This window comes from Bicyclus anynana, chromosome 7, assembly GCF_947172395.1.
Source record: "Bicyclus anynana chromosome 7, ilBicAnyn1.1, whole genome shotgun sequence".
Classification (NCBI taxonomy): domain Eukaryota; kingdom Metazoa; phylum Arthropoda; class Insecta; order Lepidoptera; family Nymphalidae; genus Bicyclus; species Bicyclus anynana.
In genome coordinates this window covers 6,757,239-6,776,548 of record NC_069089.1, presented here as the reverse complement: position 1 = coordinate 6,776,548, position 19,310 = coordinate 6,757,239, and the positions used below count along the sequence as shown (strand labels likewise).

At 36.4% G+C, this 19,310-nt stretch overlaps 1 protein-coding gene across 2 annotated transcripts; it reads left to right on the top strand.

Annotated features, from left to right (window-relative positions):
• The first annotated feature begins 1,086 nt into the window (after positions 1 to 1,086).
• LOC112043721 (adhesive plaque matrix protein-like) lies at positions 1,087 to 18,404 on the top strand. Of its 2 annotated transcripts, none has more exons than XM_024079251.1 (3): positions 1,087 to 1,267; positions 13,501 to 13,725; positions 15,603 to 18,404. In XM_024079251.1, exons 1-3 carry the CDS (start codon positions 1,102 to 1,104, stop codon positions 17,438 to 17,440), a joined length of 2,229 nt encoding a protein of 742 aa, XP_023935019.1. In that variant the 5' UTR covers positions 1,087 to 1,101; the 3' UTR covers positions 17,441 to 18,404. The 2 variants fall into 2 exon arrangements, with proteins under 2 accessions (XP_023935019.1, XP_023935018.1); XM_024079250.1 differs by having other exon boundaries at positions 13,501 to 13,755.
• The last annotated feature ends 906 nt before the right edge of the window (positions 18,405 to 19,310 follow it).

The following is a 19,310-nucleotide window of genomic DNA, read 5'->3' as shown; positions in this document are numbered from 1 at the left end:
AATTATAATGACCGATACCGTTAGCTTAACGTACTCCTCAAGGTACGGGGTTGTAACCTCACTTATTTCCCAACTCAGACCTGAGAATTTTTACTCTGAATTTCGTGGAAGAAATAATGGTAAAAATTTGACAGCCCGACCAGACCTTGTGATCCGAAGGCATATTAGCTAACCACTGAAGCAACGAGACAGCTTATAGGCTGCATAATACTTAAATGTATTTTCAATTTTACATTGTTGAGTATTAACACTTAAATACTGCATGCGAATTGTTAATCTTTAGACTCTCACGAAACACTGAGTTGTGTTGTCAATGGTCACGTTTACCTTCTATTTGCACAACTCGGTTACGTAACACATGTGTTATTTTGTTTAACAAGATGCTACAAACACGAATTCTAGATATTTTTTACTGATAGCGTCCGTTGACGAGGGTTTGTAGTCATAGCAAAAAACACGACCTGTTGCTATTGTTGGTTTCTCTTGGTAACGTCAACCAAGTTTGGGAACTCTCATGACCGATGAATTTACTCCTAGATGTATATCTCTCAAAGGGAATGTAAATTCTAAATAATTTGTATCATAAAAACATGTAAATAAAATGTACAGAAATTTCTCGGGTATGCAGGTTTCGTCACGATGACCTTCACCACTAGACACGTTATATTTAATTTTTTGAAATGCACATAACTGAAAAGATTACGGAGGTACTTGCCCCGGAGATTAGAACCAACGCCCTCCAAATCGAAGGCAGAGGTTATACCCACTAGGTCTCAGTAGTTACTGTAACTTTATTGCAATACAAATTACTCTACTGTAATAATTCACTCAGTTTTTAACCTTAAAATTAATCATGTACCATTTCAATATAATACACAATTTTTTTAGCAGACGCAGGAATTTTTGTGACCACTGCGTCACGGAGGCCGTCAAAAGTTTTTACCCAGTTTGATAAAACAATATCTTAATACGGACGATTGTCCTCAGACGTGGCCAATCGAAAGTATCATCTACAACTGAGCCGCCGATGTAACCGCGATAAGGTCACTACGGTGCGCTACTGTCACGGTGTTATTTTTTGTCGAGGTGCCAAGCGTAGTAATGTTCGCGCATTTTCCGGCGGGCGGGCGCCGAGCTTTCATCCCTACCCTGCGGGCGGGCGGCGCGCGCGCATCCCCGGCACACAATGGCCGCCAGTCATTCTGCGGCGCTCCTCGCGGCAACATGTCTCCCGTGTGGATCGTGCTCGCTTTGCTCCCAATCCTCGGTAAGTCCAGTGATTATTCAGTGAATAGAATACAGTGATGATCCCGATAAGCATTGCTATTGTTAGTTGTTTAGTGTTTCCGCAATGGTGAGGAAATGGGTAATAGTGTTAGTGTTGCGTGAGGCTGTACGATGTGCAGGACGTCCGGGCGCGTGGGAAACTCATTACCGCGAGGAAACTGTTATTCCTTTTGTTTTAAGAAGATTTATGACATTATTTGTTTTTTTTATATTGAACCTATTTTTGTGTTATGCATAAGATTATGGTAATGACGCATTTGGTCGTTATGTCAATTGCAGTGAAGATTTAATAGCGCAACTTTAAAAGGGCGAATTGAAATACGAAAGGTCATAGGTTCGGACCTTGCGCGTCTTACTAATGTCGTTCTGTACGTTTAGTTGGACTGGAAAAGTAAGAGGGAGATTTTTATACAGTTTCCTTTACTTAGTTATGTTAAGTTATTCTGTACATTGTTTTAATTTCACCTTTAATCGATAAGCGATCGTAGTAAAATATTATGTAGAAAAAAATATAATCGCTCTGTTAAAAAAAGTTGTATAATCGTTTTACTAGACATAATTGTTTTTAGAAATTTATATACTTATGCGTTTGTTAAAAAATATCAAGGGAAGAGTTTTCCTACGCTTCGTTACGCATTGTTTTTAAACGCATTAGTGAACATAATCTTGAGTATACGTTAACAGTATTAATTTTTTACCTCCAATTGAAAACACACACTGGTCAGACAAAATTGCTTGAATAACAAATATAATGTATCGTGAGATTATGTCGTGACCATCTCATATAATGCTCATCTCAGTCACATTTAAGTATAGTAAACAAAAATGTACTGACGCAATTTCTTTAACGCAAGCAAAAATGGCCACTAATACTATGTAAATAAAGGTTGATGTAATCTATTAGGTGACATTTTATAGCTCGCACTCAGTGCATCTCCGTACGGTGTGAGAGGTGCACTATTGCATCGCGACTTAGGCACAGTTGCGCAATCCCGATGCACTTTCCATTCGGTCGAATGCCGCTAGGCGCAAACTATCGCACATCGAGATAATCGATTCCCCTGTTTTACATAAGTGGTTTTCTCACGACTCCCCGAAGAACTGGAGCGGCGTGACGAGCGAGCGGATACGTTACAAGGTTCCGATGCACACAATACGCATCCCAACACTTCGCGCTGCATGCCTTTAATATCATATCATTGGTACATTCAAATTTACTTCAACTTATCAGTTATGTGCATTTTAAGAAAATAAATATTAGGCACGTGTCTCAAACGGTAAAGGAAAAACATCGTGAGAAAACCTGAGAATTTTCTTAATTCTCTACTTGTGTAAAGTCTGCCAATCTGCACCGTGGTGGACTATTGGCCTAACTCCTCTCATTTTGAGAGGAGACTCGTGTTCAGTTGGTAATAATGTAGGTACTATAGATACATTTTGGGGACAGACGCGACAGTGCAAAAGTAATGACTGGCGTCACAAAATTAAAGTTCGTCTGTCCGTGATTTTCTCAAAAAGTACTGATTCAATTGGTTGGGATTTTTGTTATTTAAAGCATATTCTGGACCATATTCTATTAATAAATATTGTAGATTGAATACTTTCAAATAAAAAATTTTCTCAGGCTCTCAATTTAATTAGTTTATGCATAATTTTAATAAATCAATAAGTCCTCTATATTAAACCATATTTTTTGATTTCACTTTTAAGCATGTACCTAATGAAAAGATCAGGTCAATAATTAATTAACGAAAGTTAATATTATACTAATCACAAATGATTGTACAACTTAATCTTGCTTATTTATACAAGTCGTATTCATTTTATTAATGTACACTAGATAGATTTTTAACTAATAAATAACTTATTAATTATTGACAACTTTAATGTTAATTACCTAAAATAAATGATTTCGCACTCAGCATAAAAAACTGCAAAGCCATTTCGAAAGTCAAACTTAAACAATTTCTTTTGTCTAAACAAACTTCTCAAAAGCGAGAACACTAAGACAAATAAAGACCTTCCAAAATGAACATTAAACAATATAAACATGTCGAAACTATAACATACGGGCGCGGTCATCAAAGCGTGAGAAAACTTGTTACGTGAATAGAAAAAGAAAGTGACGAGTATACAACGTCCGTGATATATGTGTACATTTGCTATTGATTATATTGGAGACGTCGACAATGATATTGTCTCACCGGGCGGCGTTTTGCTGCCTCATAACAATGGGTTATGTCATCTGTCGACACGGTTTCATAAAGTCATGACCCGTCTTCAGACCTCAAAGTTGAAACTAGTAAGAGAAATAATCTATGTGACATTTACTCTAATGATAGCGTTTCCGATGGTATACCACAACCAGCTTCAATCATAGGGTTGCCATGTTGAAAGTATGTTAATGTAAATTCAATGATACCTATTAAAATTCTAACTCATTAAAAAAAAGTCATTTATAGTACGTTGTTATGGTGTTATGTAAAGACGTTAAAACTAAAAGACGTTAAACCTAGCAAGAAAAATAATATATGACAACGCTAATTATGACGGTACTCGAATTGCCACAACTAGCATAAGTAGATGATTAGAAGATTTCAGTTATAAAAGAATGCTATTTAAACTCTGTGATAATGTTATTACATCGTCGGTTAATTACAGATGGATTCTAGGCCTGGTCTGGATAAATAAGCTAATAAATAGGTCTTCCAATTAGCAGCTAGGACTCCTAACTGTTAACTCATAAAGGTAGCATTTGGTTCTTGGCGACCGCGACCTGCGAACGCGATCGGGTCGTACGACCCACGGCTTAGTATGAATTTGTAAGCACTAAACAAATCCCGAGACCGTGTCGCGCGACTGGGATATGTTTCGATCGCGCTCGTAGTTCGCGGTCGCCTAAAACCAAATGTTTGTTGTTTGTTGTTGTAGGTTAGTTGAGTTAACTCCACTGACATCCGTACTACAGATGGCAGGGGTGTTATTCCGATTTTTTATACTCGTCGTTGTAATATTCGCCTTTAACAAGTTTTATTAGAATTTGAACTTTATTTCATGGGGTGCCAAAAACAAAGTGTCACTAAAACGAACTTGCCATGGAATGAGCGATGTCCAATCGCTGTAACTTTACAGAATGCGGGCAGATTAAGTTATAGGTCAGTAATGTATGACATAACTGTAAGATCATCAAGCGGATACAAATAATGTAACATTACATACACGTCTACTTGTATAAAAAACCTTAACGATGCACTCTAGACTTTCGCTAGCTGAACTGAAATTTGAAAATGTTTGATAAACTCTTAATAAAAATATGCAAATCATTTCATCTTGAATCCGTTATGTACGTAGTTTTGTATTAGAAACAAAACTGCCAATTGCATTATCGCTTACATTAAACATTTACACTTAAATGTTGTATTCGTGTTATTAAGCTTACATTTTAGATTTTAAACACTCAACTTATTTACCTATATCACTCGTAAAAATTTCATTGATGTCAATATCAACTTTCATTTATAAATATACAATGGAGTAGCGTAAACATCAAACTTATAGTTGAATGCAAAAATATTAATTTATCTAAATAAGTAGTTAGTATTTTTTTTATTGAGAAAGAATACAATATTGAACTTATGCTAACTTAACCTAATAACTATACAAGTGTTGCCCACATGGAATGGCAAGAATACTGGCTGCATTTCCGCGCTGGACAGCCAGGCTGATCCTTTGCGCAAAAAATGAGCCAGCCCTTCTGTCGCCAGTCGAGGCAACTACTCGCGGTGAAATTATTCGGTAAAATTTTTTGGCACTGCGACTCCATGGCCCAAGGGTCTCCACGGCAAAAGGTACAAATATGTAACTCTGTCAGAGAGGCATACTTGAGCCACTTACCGGTTTCAACTTTTTCTGCTGCGGCTCCCGGTCTTGATTCTGTCTCCCTGATATGACACGGTGCTAATGTAAGTAATTAGTTATATCCCTAAAAGTAACTTGATTATGAGCAGAGAATGACGATGAATATTTCATCCATATTCAAACATAATATGAACGACACCTGTAATAATATAATAACCTTGACATACATTTAAAATATGTGTAAATTAAACAAAACATTAACTAATACAAAAACAATAACCTAACACACAAACAATCAGTTCCGTATGACTTATGTTGATGACCGGAAACGCATACACTACCTGTTTCAACATTTTTACATGCGAAACGATGATATTCGCTTTATTTAATTGAACCGCAGTTATAACTGGTAGCTTATTAAGTAATATTTTACCAATGTGTATATAGATTCTAATTGAGCTTAGTCAGGCAAATGCGATTAATTATCATGTCAGTATCGTCGTCATCAACCCATAATCGGCTCACTGCTGAGCACGAGTCTCCTCTCAGAATGAGAGGGGTTAGGGCAATAGTCCACCACGCTGGCCCAATGCGGATTGGCAGACTTCACACACGCAGAGAATTAAGATACACTCTCTGGTATGCAGGTTTCCTCACGATGTTTTCCTTCACCGATTGAGACACGTGATATTTAATTTCTTAAAATTCACACAACTGAAAAGTTGGAGGTGCATGACCCGGACCGGATTCGAACCCACCCTCACCCTCCGGAATCGGAGGCAGAGGTCATATCCATTGGGCTATCACGGCTCATGTCAGTATAGTGGTGATTAAATGGTGGGGTACGAATTTGGACCGAATCCTTTGCCTCCCAATAAAGTTTTTGGCAGTGTTTAATGTGCAGGGATGACCCAGGGATATTATATTTGTCGGCGTATCTCTGCTTTATAATCTATCTCTGATCAATTTTAAAAATAACCTATGAAGATTTAAGTAAAGTCAAACTTATTTAGTCTTTGAACGCAATGTTAATAGAATAGACGGATAGTGTCAGAAGTGGGATGTCACACATCCACTTTTTTCGATCATCCTAGTTAAGCAATAGCATTTTATTCACACAAATATTGCACAGAGTAGGTATGCTAAATAAAGCAATTTTGTAAAATTAACAGAGGTATCTGAGATTATTGCTTTCGGAGCTATAGGGACTTAAAAAGTCATATTTGCGGCATTGCCACAGATTGCTTAAAAACATCCCATACAAAATGGCACGAATGAATGACATGATTGCTGGATTTGTATGGATTTCCAAACAAAATTATAAATATCTTTGTTATTTGTGCGTTTATGAAAAATGACACATTTAATGTAAGAAAGCTAAAAAGTATGAATTTTCATCTAATTACGATATATTTTTTTAATAGATTTAGAAATTTTATAATCTTTTTTCATGTATTAATTAGTTAATTGACCTTTTACCCGATGTCTCATAAAATCAATATATTCAAACCTAGTCATCATCTCCATTACCTACTAATGACAGTAAACAAGAGACTATTCTATGACGAATTATTGTCTTTGGCATCAGCAATTATAAATTCAAGCATTCATGTTCCTGCCCATTTATTTTAAATTATCTATTAATTGTACGTCTAATTAATCCATAGCGCTAATTGTGACTCTGCGTGCTACAATAAACGATAACGATAATAATAATATAATCTAATTAACTTATATTGTTAAATCGTATTATGTAAGTAAAGATGGAGTCGATTGATAATGTCTTATATTCTTACACTTATTATTTAACTTCTATCAAAGTAACGATAACATTTTGAGACCACGGCATTCTGTTAATGCGTAGGCTACGTTGCTTCGGAGCTTTCGAATAACTATTACCTACGTACTCGTATGTGAATATATTCGGTTCAATGTGTGTCAAGGAATTTTTCGTTAATTTTTAATTGATGTTATCGGAAAGTACTTGTACTACGAATAGCACGGTAATAGTCCTAACGACATTGGAATGCTTATGATGTATTGCTAGAAATCACTATGGGTGAGGTAAGGCTGATTTAATGAATGGAAGGTTCGATGTGACTGAGTTATTAACAAAGTTTTGTCTGTGTTACCGTGCGCAATCAAAAATCGCAATAAATAAATTATATGAGCTATGTCATCATCATCATCATCATATCAGCCAATGGACGTCCACTACAGGACATATGCCTTTTGTAGGGACTTCTAAACATTACTATCCTGAGCCGCCTGTACGGCCTGTATCCAGATATGCTATGAGCTATGTAACATGAATTAATCTATTCATATAAATAAAGTCGCTACCCGTATTGAGTAGATCATTTAAACTATACGCAACGGATTTTAATGCGGTTTTCAACAATAGATAGAGTGATTTTTTAACATTTTTGTTTATGTTGAGCTTCTACCTGCTTCTATCACTTGAGTTGTGTTATATGGCACAATTTTGAAATAAATTTTTGTTTTTCTTTCTTTCATTTTAATTTAGAATGGAAATAAATTTTACACTGGATTTACACATAGGCTACTTTTAATCCCGGAAAAGGTCATGGTTCCCGCGGGATTTGTGCTGAAACTGAATTCCACGCAGACGAAGTCACGGGCTAGTAAAATTAATAAAAATTTAAAGTAGTACCTAATGTTGCATATCTAACGTACCTCACATTAGACATATTAAAACTCAAATTACACACAACATATTCGCACCGAGACAAGCCCGGCGACCTTTCCGAGAGGATGGGCATTGCGCCGAGGCTTGCGCAACTCAACCCCACTCGCACGCATGGGAACCTCGCTTAACCTCCGCACTCTGAGCCAAACGTTCACCCACCAGCCGAAACATCAGTGATGCAATGGCGCAAATGACCGCGATTATTTTAATTTTCGTTTAATCTGTGACACTATTTGCGATTCTTTTTTTTATTCTTTACAAGTTAGCCCTTGATTACAATCTCACCTGATGGTAACTGACGATGCAATATAAGATGGAAGCGGCCTAACTTGTTAGGAGGAGGATGAAAATCCACACCTTTTCGGTTTCTACACGACATGGTACCGGTAGGGTGTCTTTGTTGGTAGGGTGGTAACTATAGCCACGGACAAAGCCTCTTACTAGCCAGGTTTGGACCAATTAAAAAAAATTCAATCGGCCCAGATGGGGCTCGAACCTAGGACCTCCGTGTTGTAAATCCACCGCGCGTACCACTGCGCCACGGATGTCGTCAAGATTAACGTCCGTCAAGGCCGTTTACTTTAGGTTAGATCCTATAGCGATCTAACACAGCTTATTTTCATAAAGATTGAGACTTCTTTATTTAAAAATTTAATCTTGTTAATAACAAGTGGAAGATTACTTTCATAATCATTATCAACCCATATTCGGCTCGCTGCTGAGCTTTGTTCTCCCCTCAGAATGAGAGGAATATAATGCGGATTGGCAGATTTTACACACGCAGATAATTAAGAAAATTCTCTGAGGTTTCCTCACAATGTTTTTCCTTCACCGTTTGAGACACGTGATATTTAATTTCTTATTATACGACTGTGTGCTTTATACGACTATTTCTTTTGTTATACGACTGTGTGCCTAGTTTTAAATAAGTTTGTAAAATGGTGGTAAACAAAAAAATAAACCATGGCTGAGTTTGTTGTGGGCTCTTCTCGGACCAAGGCGCGTTTGGAACCCTCGTAACTAAAATTTAAATATAAAACATAAGTTTTCGTCTATTATTATTACCACCATTAGATTAAATTAAATTTTGACAGACCTTTCAAAAGTGATTGTAAACTAAGCCTAATTAAAATAAATGAATTTTGATTTGGTTTGATTTACTTAAAAATGCACACAACTAAAAAGTTGGAGGTGCATGCCCTGGACCTACGACCTCCGAATCGAAGGTAGAGGTTATATCCACTGGGCCATCACGGCTATCTACCTTAATTACAGGTAGGTAGGTATTTTGTTAGACTAACTTTGGCTTTCCTAAAATAACGTAAGTCTGGCTAGATCAGGTTCTCGATCTATAGACAGTCGTATGTAGCAAGTAAAAAAAATCTTAATCACTTTTCAGCTTGCTAGAGCGGATTGCAATTGCATTCAATGTATTAAACTGTGTAAGAAGTATAGTAAAGAGACACTATTAAGGCGTGTGAACGCGCTGATGTGGGAACAGTTTAGCAACCATTGCAACTGTCACCGTCACCACCAACTGCGCCGAAACCGTAACCACGTAACCACGTAGCTGTATAATTTGCGCGGTTTCACGGAAAAACGCTCACGAACTAAACGAAAACCAACTGTAGGATTATCATTTTGTGTTTTTAAAAACAATTAAATATAATAAACTAGCAGACGCTTGCGACTTTGCCTGTGCATTTTTATAAAAAAAAGCGTGGCTTGTTGCCACCCTCGATTACTACGCGATTTAGCGTTCCGGTACGATGTTGTGTAGAAACCGAGAGGGGTGTGGATTTTCATCCTATTCCTCACCAGTTAGTTCGCTTCCATCTGAGATTGCCTCATCACTTATCTTCACTTGAGATTTTAGTTAAGAGCTAACTTGTAAAGAATAAAAAAAAATACTTAATGATCGTACCATCATCATACTCGTATCAGCCGATGGACGTCCACACGATTCACTGCAGGACACAGGCCTTTTGTAGGTCTTTCTTATATATGGAGGATATGAATCCAACAGATTGATGTCGTCAGTCCAACTGCGCTTTCTAGTAGCCTGCATTCCAGCAATCATCATATATTTCACCAATATAAACAAACCTTGACAAATTAGACACCTCCCTAATTAATCTCTCTATTGATAAAAACCGCATGAAAATCCACTGAGTAGTTTCGAGTTTATGGCGAACGTATGGACTGACAAAAGTGGCGGAGAACTTTATCGTAAACAATACTTTAAAAAAAAAAAAAGTATAGTAAAAGTATTGTTCCACTTGTTGTTAACAATTAATTAAAATGCTTAAATAAAAAGTCACGGAAATGACGTTGGAGCTCTATATCGATATCACACTTAACTAGTAGTTAGTAATTAACTAATTACACGTGTAATTCATTTTATGACGTGTAAATTTACACTTCTTGATACAATAATTGTCAAGAAAGTGCATGTATAAACACGTGATTCTTAGTCAGGTACAAATCTACTTAAGAACTCTCAATAGAAATAAATAAAATGGAAATGTATGTTGGTTTCGGCTAATCTCTGAAACGGCCGCACCGATTTTGACATGACTGTCTCTAGCAAATAGCTGATGTTACGAGTAGTGCCATAGGCTATATTTTAAAATAATCCCTCTTAAACGATAAATACGCAGGTGAAACCGCAGGGCTTCCGCTAGTTACTAATGATGGTGATCGAATTAGAAATAAAGAGATCTCCTGAAGATCCAAAGTCAAAACTAAAGTTGTAAGGGGTGGGTGCATAACTCGATGAGCCGATGTATGAGTCACAAGGCGACCCCGCACCGGAAAATGCAATTGATCGACCCCCCATTATTGTTGGGCATGGACATCTAGCGGGTATCATGGAGCTGGATGCAAGTGTTTGGGTGTCCTTCATCATTATCTGTTTATTTTACCGGACCAGGCCTTCCCTTCTTATAGGAGAGCTATATAAACCCATCACACTCCACCAATGCGGGTTGGCGGGCGGTCCAGAAATATACGTCTATCGGCTGATAATGAGGATTCATATATAGCTAAACTTTAAATATATATCACAAGCACCACCCAAAACGTTATATAATTTTGGCATTCATTGACTTCTATATCCTTAAAAGCCTCTTCTGTCGGCAACAACAGTTCCCGCAAAATGCCTAAATCTTAAGTAAATGTTGAATTCCTTGCCCAAAACGAGTTCTATCAATTGAAATGCCTATCAGATTTCATAGCTTAAAGGGTTATTAAACTTAAAATGGAATGGAATGGAAGGTACACGTATTTTGAAGGTTGAATAACAAAATCTTGATGTTTAGTGTTGTTTTTCGCAAACACAAACGCAGTTTGGTTCTGTGTCTAAAAAGGAAATGATCATTATGTATCTAAAAACATAGTTCATTTCAACCCACGACTGATCGTAAACACCATATTGAGATAATATATTTGATTGTATTATAACCTCTTTGGTGCAGTTGTATTGATCTTTGATCAGCTTTGGTTGACAGATTGGGTATGGTGGTAGGTCTAGGTCAAGGTTTCTCAGGTCTAGGTCAAGTGGGGTACGCGAACGCCTAGGGGTTCGCCATTCGACGGACGCAACAAAATTTATATAAAATTGTCCAAAATTACTCCTAACATTGAATCCATATGCGACAAGAAACAAGCACACCCATCACATTAATATTACATAGACGATGATGATGATAAGACCGAAGCTAAATATGTGGATACTAATCAAATTGCACATTACGAAGTCATATCAAATTGAGATAGTAGGCTAAGAATAAATTCAATTACTTGACCGTTTGCCGGCCAAAGTTGGGTAAACATCATATATGTTTTGATCACGTAATCGACCTCAATATGAGGTAATGTAACCGCTTGACCTATGTTTTTCATATAATGTGCGTACAATATCTATCTAATTGTGTTTATCTAAATTTTGAGCAGGTCAATCAATCATTCTGTTATGTAATTGTCGTGAAATATGTAAAACGTAGTGTGTTTTGAGTAAAGTCACTGTATTCATATGTGTATGAGTGTAAGTTATTCTAATGATCTTTGGGTAAAAAAGTTATAATCATTAACGTAGGGTCCAAGAAGGCCTTAATCACACAATAGATATACATATAGATTTAGGATCAAGAAAAAATATATTGAAATTTATTTAATGTTTTGTTTTACAAAAGTTCCACATTAAAATTTACTCGATTGTGAAGCCTTTGATCATATTTTTGGAGTTCAATTCAAATACAAAATTAAATGTTTTTTCATCCTTTAAATCAAACGAAATTTAGCTGAATGCATAATTAACATTTTATATAAAGTTCAAATGTCGAAAAGTGCGTTGTAATTTGTATGTTAGGTTGCATTTTTATTAGTAGGTACATCATTAATTTATGACAATAATTGCCTCACCGGTCGCATGGACAATGAGTTCCAGGATTCGAACCCCGGGTCAGGCTAACAAAATTTATTTATTTATTTATTTAATAAGGACAACCAACAGCTGATACAATGTCACATGTCAATAAATTACATTAATATACTAAGTTATTGCCCAGCTAATTACAGGTTATCACAGCATTCACTAATTAATATAACTTATGTCAAAACTACAGTTGTCAGCAATGAAATGTCAAAAAATATACAATGCAAATTAATATCTAAAAAAAAATGTCGGATTACAATAAATTAAAAGCTATTAAAATAAAAAATAAGTCACATAAAATTAAAAAAAAAATAAACAAGAAAATTAAATCTAAAAATTACAATACATTAAGAATACAATACAATTATATTTACATACTGAAATTATTATTAATATTAAATGTCAATATGAAGAAATTATTAATTTTAAGAAGTCATTATAGGATGTCACAATATTATTATTATTAAGTATTAGCATTCAGTACATCAATTACTGAGTGCTTAAAATTATTGAGATTATTGTGGAATAAATCTATATCCTTTTGATGTTTCACACACTCATTATATAGGTCCGACATCCGAGGAATGGGAGAAAATTTGCCTAATTTTGTTCTGTAGGTCTTATGATATAACAGATTACACGGGTATCGAGGCCTATTAATGCGCGGTGCTCTAATCGGAAATCTTTGAATCAAATCAGAACAGTCAACTTGATGGTTAAATAATTTAAATAAGAATGTCATAGCCATTAACCCTCTTCTAACTACAAGACTCTCTTTCTTAAAGTAAGTCAGTCAGTCAGTCTGTCTGTATAATTATGCAGATATGCAAATAAAATACGTTATTGGGATTTTACTTGCAAGAAAAATCTTAATAGCAGCCTGGAGTTGGCAGTGTTGGTACACCCCCGTGTCTCGTAGAGCACGTACATCAGTCGGTCCTGTGCCTGGTCTTTCACCGGTCGTATCTGCCGTCCCAGCGGACTATGAGAGCGTGGGAAGAGAGAGTGCACCTGTGCTTGCGCACACACTTGTGCACTTTAAAATCTCCATGGTTAATTTCACCATGAGATTGGCCGCCATGGCCGAAAATGAAAAAAACTATTCGATAATTATCAGATAATTTATGACAATTTTATTCTTTTAATATATTTAAATGATATAAATGTGTAAAATTCTGTATAATGAAACAATTCTTTCCTGTTTTACTAGGGGGAGCTCAACGTTTCAACTGCCGGGGACGCATCCTCGGCGCATACTACGCAGACGCCAAATCGGGGTGCAAGGCGTTCCACGTGTGTGTGAGAGTAGCCGGCGGCGGCATACGAGACTTCAGGTTCTTCTGCCCCCCTGGTACTCTGTTCCACCAGGAGGCGCAGACCTGTACCGACTGGGGTGATGATGACCCATTAGCCTGCCCGGCAGACATCTACGATGGTCAGTTCGATCTCTACAAGATCGGATCTGGTGAGCTCGCTTTTGCAACTAACAATACTTACTAATGGCAGGCGTCCACATATCCGCATCGTACGTATCGGATGTATCGCATCAGACGGATCGTATAGTAGAAGTATTCTTTGCAATAATAATAATAATAATAATTGCCTTTAGTCAGATCAAAAACTTAGCTTAATGACAATGTTTGAATACAAACTTAATATCTATAACTTATTCAAACGTAAAATTATTAGCTTATTCTAGTATTTATAATTTGTTTAATTTTTGATTAGAAAAGTATTCTTTGTATAGAACATTATTCAAGTGCGTGATTGGCGTGATCCGCATCATACTGATCGTACGGATCTCATCATTATCAATTCACATTCAGCTCACTGCTGAGCTCAAGTCTCCTCTCAGAATGAGAGGGGTTATATATATAATAGTATGAGACACGTGATATTTAATTTCTTAAAACGCACACAACTGAAAAGTTGGAAGTGCAAGCCCCGGACCGGATTCGAACCCACACCCTCTGGAATCGAAGGCAGAGGTCATATCCACTGGGCTATCACGGCTCAACGGCTCACGCACGGCGTACGCATCTACCAATCGGCAATGCCGATGCTGATTCTCCGAGGGGCAACATTTGTAATGCGTGCCGATGACGTTTAACGGAATGGTGAACAGTGGACCGTTTTCCTCCAATATCTTGCACACTCCACCGAATACTATACTACCTCTCACTACGAAAATCCGAATGAGAATGGCGTCAGCAATCCGATTGCTGGTAGTTGCATCGGATAACCTGATCAAAAAATCCGTTTGGTGCGATGTGTCCCGATACGTACGATGCGAAATTGTGGACGTCTGCCTTTAAACGTAGCTTTAAATGTTCATGTACAAGATTCAATGTTTTAATACGTGTGTTCTAACAAAAATATTTTCAGAACACCACAATGTTTTATGGATGGTTAGCGTAATTTATTAGTAAGTGACTTTAAAAGAGAACAATTTCTAAATAGAATTATTGCTTTAAATTAGACGTCAGTAATGTAGTAGTCGTAACGCTTCGGAGCAGCAAATAAATTAGAATTGTATTTTTTCAAAAAAGCTTTAATTGGCCAAATCAAGATGTTGCATAGATCTAGCCTACAAAACAAAAAGTAGTTACTAAAATTTTAACTATTATACCGCTTGATACCGGTGTAATAGAATAACATAAAGCTTAAATCGAACGCTTGTAGATGCGCTTAATTATGCAAAAAAAAATGGAAAAGTTTCACTGAAAAATTAGTAGTCGGAAAGACTGTGAACTTATCTCATTTTGGAAAAGCTCTGAGTGTCAGTCCATGTTCCTATGACGGTATTACGGTAGGCAAGGAGTTTGGACCGTGGTAGCTTTGGAAGATAGCAGATTTCAAGTATAAAACGCAATTGTCCAAGTATAAAACGCATATTTTGTTAATTTTCCAGAGGATAGGATAAGAAATTATATCTCTAGTCGCAAGACCCTTAATTTTGTGGCAACCCTTCGTTGGAGACCTATAAAGTTTCCTTAAAAAACCTTTAACGTTGTTTTTAAACGGTTAGCAAAGCTAAGTGTCTTAAGCTAAGCTAAGCATTTCATGATATTATACAAAATACGCTTTATACTTGGACGTTTGAGAGTCTAGACCTTTGAAACCTGCTGCCAAAGTCTCCATAGTCCAAATTCCAGTATTGGTATACTATGGTAGGAGCATATGCTGATGAACTTCCAGCCGTTCTAAAATGGGGTAAGTCTGAATATCGAAGGCTCTTGGTACATAGGAAGGTATTTAAAACACACCCCAAAATAACTAATAGATATAGTAATGCAATGATTCTTTACTCAGGTTTTGACACAAAGAAAGTATCGACTTCCGGAAACCGAGAGGAAGAATCCGAATATGGACTCCAGAGAGCAGAAACCGGTGACCGCCGTCTGTCACAGAACGCAGGATCAAATGGTGCAGCCTCTGACCTTCGAGCAGCGCATTCTTCGGACTTTTTCACTGGCCAACGTGATCGTGGTCGAGATGAACCAGTAGCTCAAACTCAGGCGCCGACCTCCGTGCCACCTGGTCGGCCAGCATTTCAATCTTTTAGAAGAGCACCTACAACACGTGTAACTTATTCAACCACGTCGTATACCACACCCTCACCAAGTCCTACACCCAAACCACAACATCCTAACCCACCTCATCACAATGGTCCTAAAAGAAAAATAAGAAAGCGTCCAATTTACACACCGACTGCACCACCGACAACCACATCTGCCCAATACACTTTCCCTCCACAAACTTATTCTGAACAGCCGCAACAAAATGGAAATCGTAAAAATCCTACTTACATTAAACAAACTCCAACCACAACAGTAAATGTACCTCCACCATACAAAGATGTAACTTTCCCTCCACAAACTTATTCGGAACAACCGCAACAAAATGGAAATCGTAAAAATCCTACTTACATTAAACAAACTCCAACAACAACAGTCAATGTACCTCCACAATACAAAGATGAATATGTAGAAGTCAGTAAAATTACACCTAAACAAAACAACAATAGATACTTCTCCAACGGTCCTTCTCCCACTTCATTTTCGCAGACGACTCAGGCTCCTGGTAATAAAAACGATGGTCTCGTAGAGTTATATAACTATGAAATCCAGTCAACTCCAGTCACGAATATCAACAATAATAACCAACCATTCAAATTACGAAATAGTTTCAGTGTAGCTGACTATTCTAAAGAGCCCGATTTTGTAAAAATAAGGAATTTCAACGAAAACAAGGGTGCGCCCACTACTACTACAGTAGACTACAATTCCGTCCGCGGAACAAGTACCCCAGCGTATAGGAACTTCAACAGTGTTTCGTATGAACCAGAAAAAAATAACTTTGCCTCATTTTCTGGAGCCAAACAAAGCTATTATAATATTCCCACAACCACATCTGCTCCTACAACTATTTATACCACGACGCGTATTGATCCCTATGTTAACTTGAACACTGTAGCTTATAATACAAACATAGGTTTCAACACCCAATCTTCGAACTACGCTGACAGCGTAGAAGATGATGGACAATATCGACCACCCCAAGGTGAGGACGACGGTCAATATAGGCCAGAATTATACGAGCGTGAAGCAGAATTACTGTCTGGTGCCCACTCTTTAAATATAGCAGCCAGTGGAAACAGATTGCCAGAAGATCAGAAACAATACAAAAGCCAACAAAAGTCCGCTAAAACATCTGCACCTCGACCTTTTAGACCTGCACCGACACAATCGCCAACCACTCCTCCACCGTTGGAATATACAACCACAATAAGACCGCGACCTGAAGCAACGACGCTACGTGCCTTCGATTACTATCAGACTTACACAACTACATCTAGACCTTATGAACCGCCATCCGTGAATGCTTATACCATTCCACCAGGCAGCAATGCAGTCAAAATAACGACTACATCAGCTCCTAGGACGACTGAACACTATCAACCAAGAGAAACTGCGCCTCCGACTTCCCCTCCAGTATCTTATTCTTCAAAATCCACAAAACCACCGTACTACTCGAAACCGATCCGCCAGGAGGACAACAGTTACGATTACGCCTACTACGATTCTGACCCTGGCTTTTCCCAATACGATCACATAGAAGAATTCGGCAGAACAAAAACTAAAGTGTAAACAATTAATATTGCTTTCACTGCCATTATTATAGTCGCCTCTTTAGATATGTAATTTAAAACACTGCCTGTAAATGTTTTACTTCTAAGATCAGTGAGTTAATTTTGCGATAGGTAATCTTAATAAGGATTAGGTAAGTGCAATACATACTAATAATTTACAAAATAGTTCAAATTTTGTCGTAATGGATGCTGAAAGAAGTTGATTAATATTTATTAAAAAAAGATGTATTTTAAATATTTATTAATAGAATACCTAAACGAACCTGTTGTAATAAAACAAATGATTCGATACCATTCAATGCAGTATACAGTTTGATTCAACTTTGACATAGGATATAATTATTATTGTTTAAATATTGTAACTGTTTTCCCAAAACTGTTGTAATGTTATAACCACGAAATTAATAAATTGTTAAAGCGTTAGATTTAGCGTTTTCTATGTTCGGTGGTTGTAACCAATAAATTGGAGCACCGATCGTAAACATCTTAAATTGTAATTACCTAGTTGTTACTTTCAAATGACGCATATTCCGTTTAAAAACTTTAGAGGCCTTCCATTGTAATGATGCCTTAAATTATTTTGTGATATTATTTTGGATGCTTGTGTTAAATTAATTGACTAAGTTAAAACTATTAGTAATTAGGTGAAATATCTTTTTTGCAGGTTGTCATCGATATTAGTTGGGCCTCTATCCATTTTCCGGATAACACTAAGGATTGTATAGTCCTTTTTTAGTTTTGTTACTTTGATTTGTAATTTTTATTTAAGTAGATATTAAAATTTGGCGAAATGTAAATCTAAAGATAATCATATCCGGAAAACGGATATTAGTATCATGGCCGTTAATTTATAATTTAAATTATAAAAATGTTACAGTTATAATCATATTTCAGTACAATAAAGTATGAGGAAGCTGCATATTGTAAAATATTTCTTTGTAAATAAATTTTTGTAAAAACATTGTCTTGTGTTTTTTTTTTATTTCAGGGCGTAAAATATTGCAAAATAATAAATTTCACTGCATACTCTATACAAATACATATTGCATAAAACAGACACTTACGCGGTCAATATATGTCTATTCTCTCATATTTTATTCATTGTTTATTCTATGTAAGGTATGGTTAATTAATTATTATGGACGTTTTCTTTTTTAAATTAAACAGTACCACTTTGATAGTCGTAACTACTTACTGTGTACTTGATTACTGTACGAGTAGATTATAATAATAATAAAAAAGAAAAAGTATCAAAATACTTGGGCCTTGTTCACGAGATTATCGTCATGTGGAATTTTGAGGCAACTATTATTATTGTTCCGATAGTCGTTTTAACCAATGGCTTCAACCAACACCTTAAAAAGCTTTCGCTTAACTGCTGGATCAAGGGTCGGATACAGGGCAGTGATACTTGAAATGGCGCGTATTGTTATGATCCTCACTCTGGTTGCTTGGGCACTCAAATGTTTCGCAGCGGGAGAGCTGAATTTATTTTATAATTTTTTAATAGTGTTTTGTTTTATACTACTTATGTATTTTATTAACATTGTTGGAAATTAAAAAAATTACAAATATATAAATGAGAGAAAATAAATTAACAAATCATAGAAGATTTCGCTTAACTACAGAATGCAGTGATTCTTGAGACGGTACGAACTCTAACAATATTTTTTTTTTCACAAATTCAAAGTTTCGTTTTACCACTTTATAGACGTAATGAATACTTACCCATACAAAAGTTAAACTTTCTAGCTAGCTTTTTCTTTTTAATTTCCAATTAGGTACGTTTTTAATAAGTTGGTCGGTTTTAAAAAAGGATAAATAAATAAGAGAGAAAAGATTCAATAGATAAAACCTATCTATTCGTA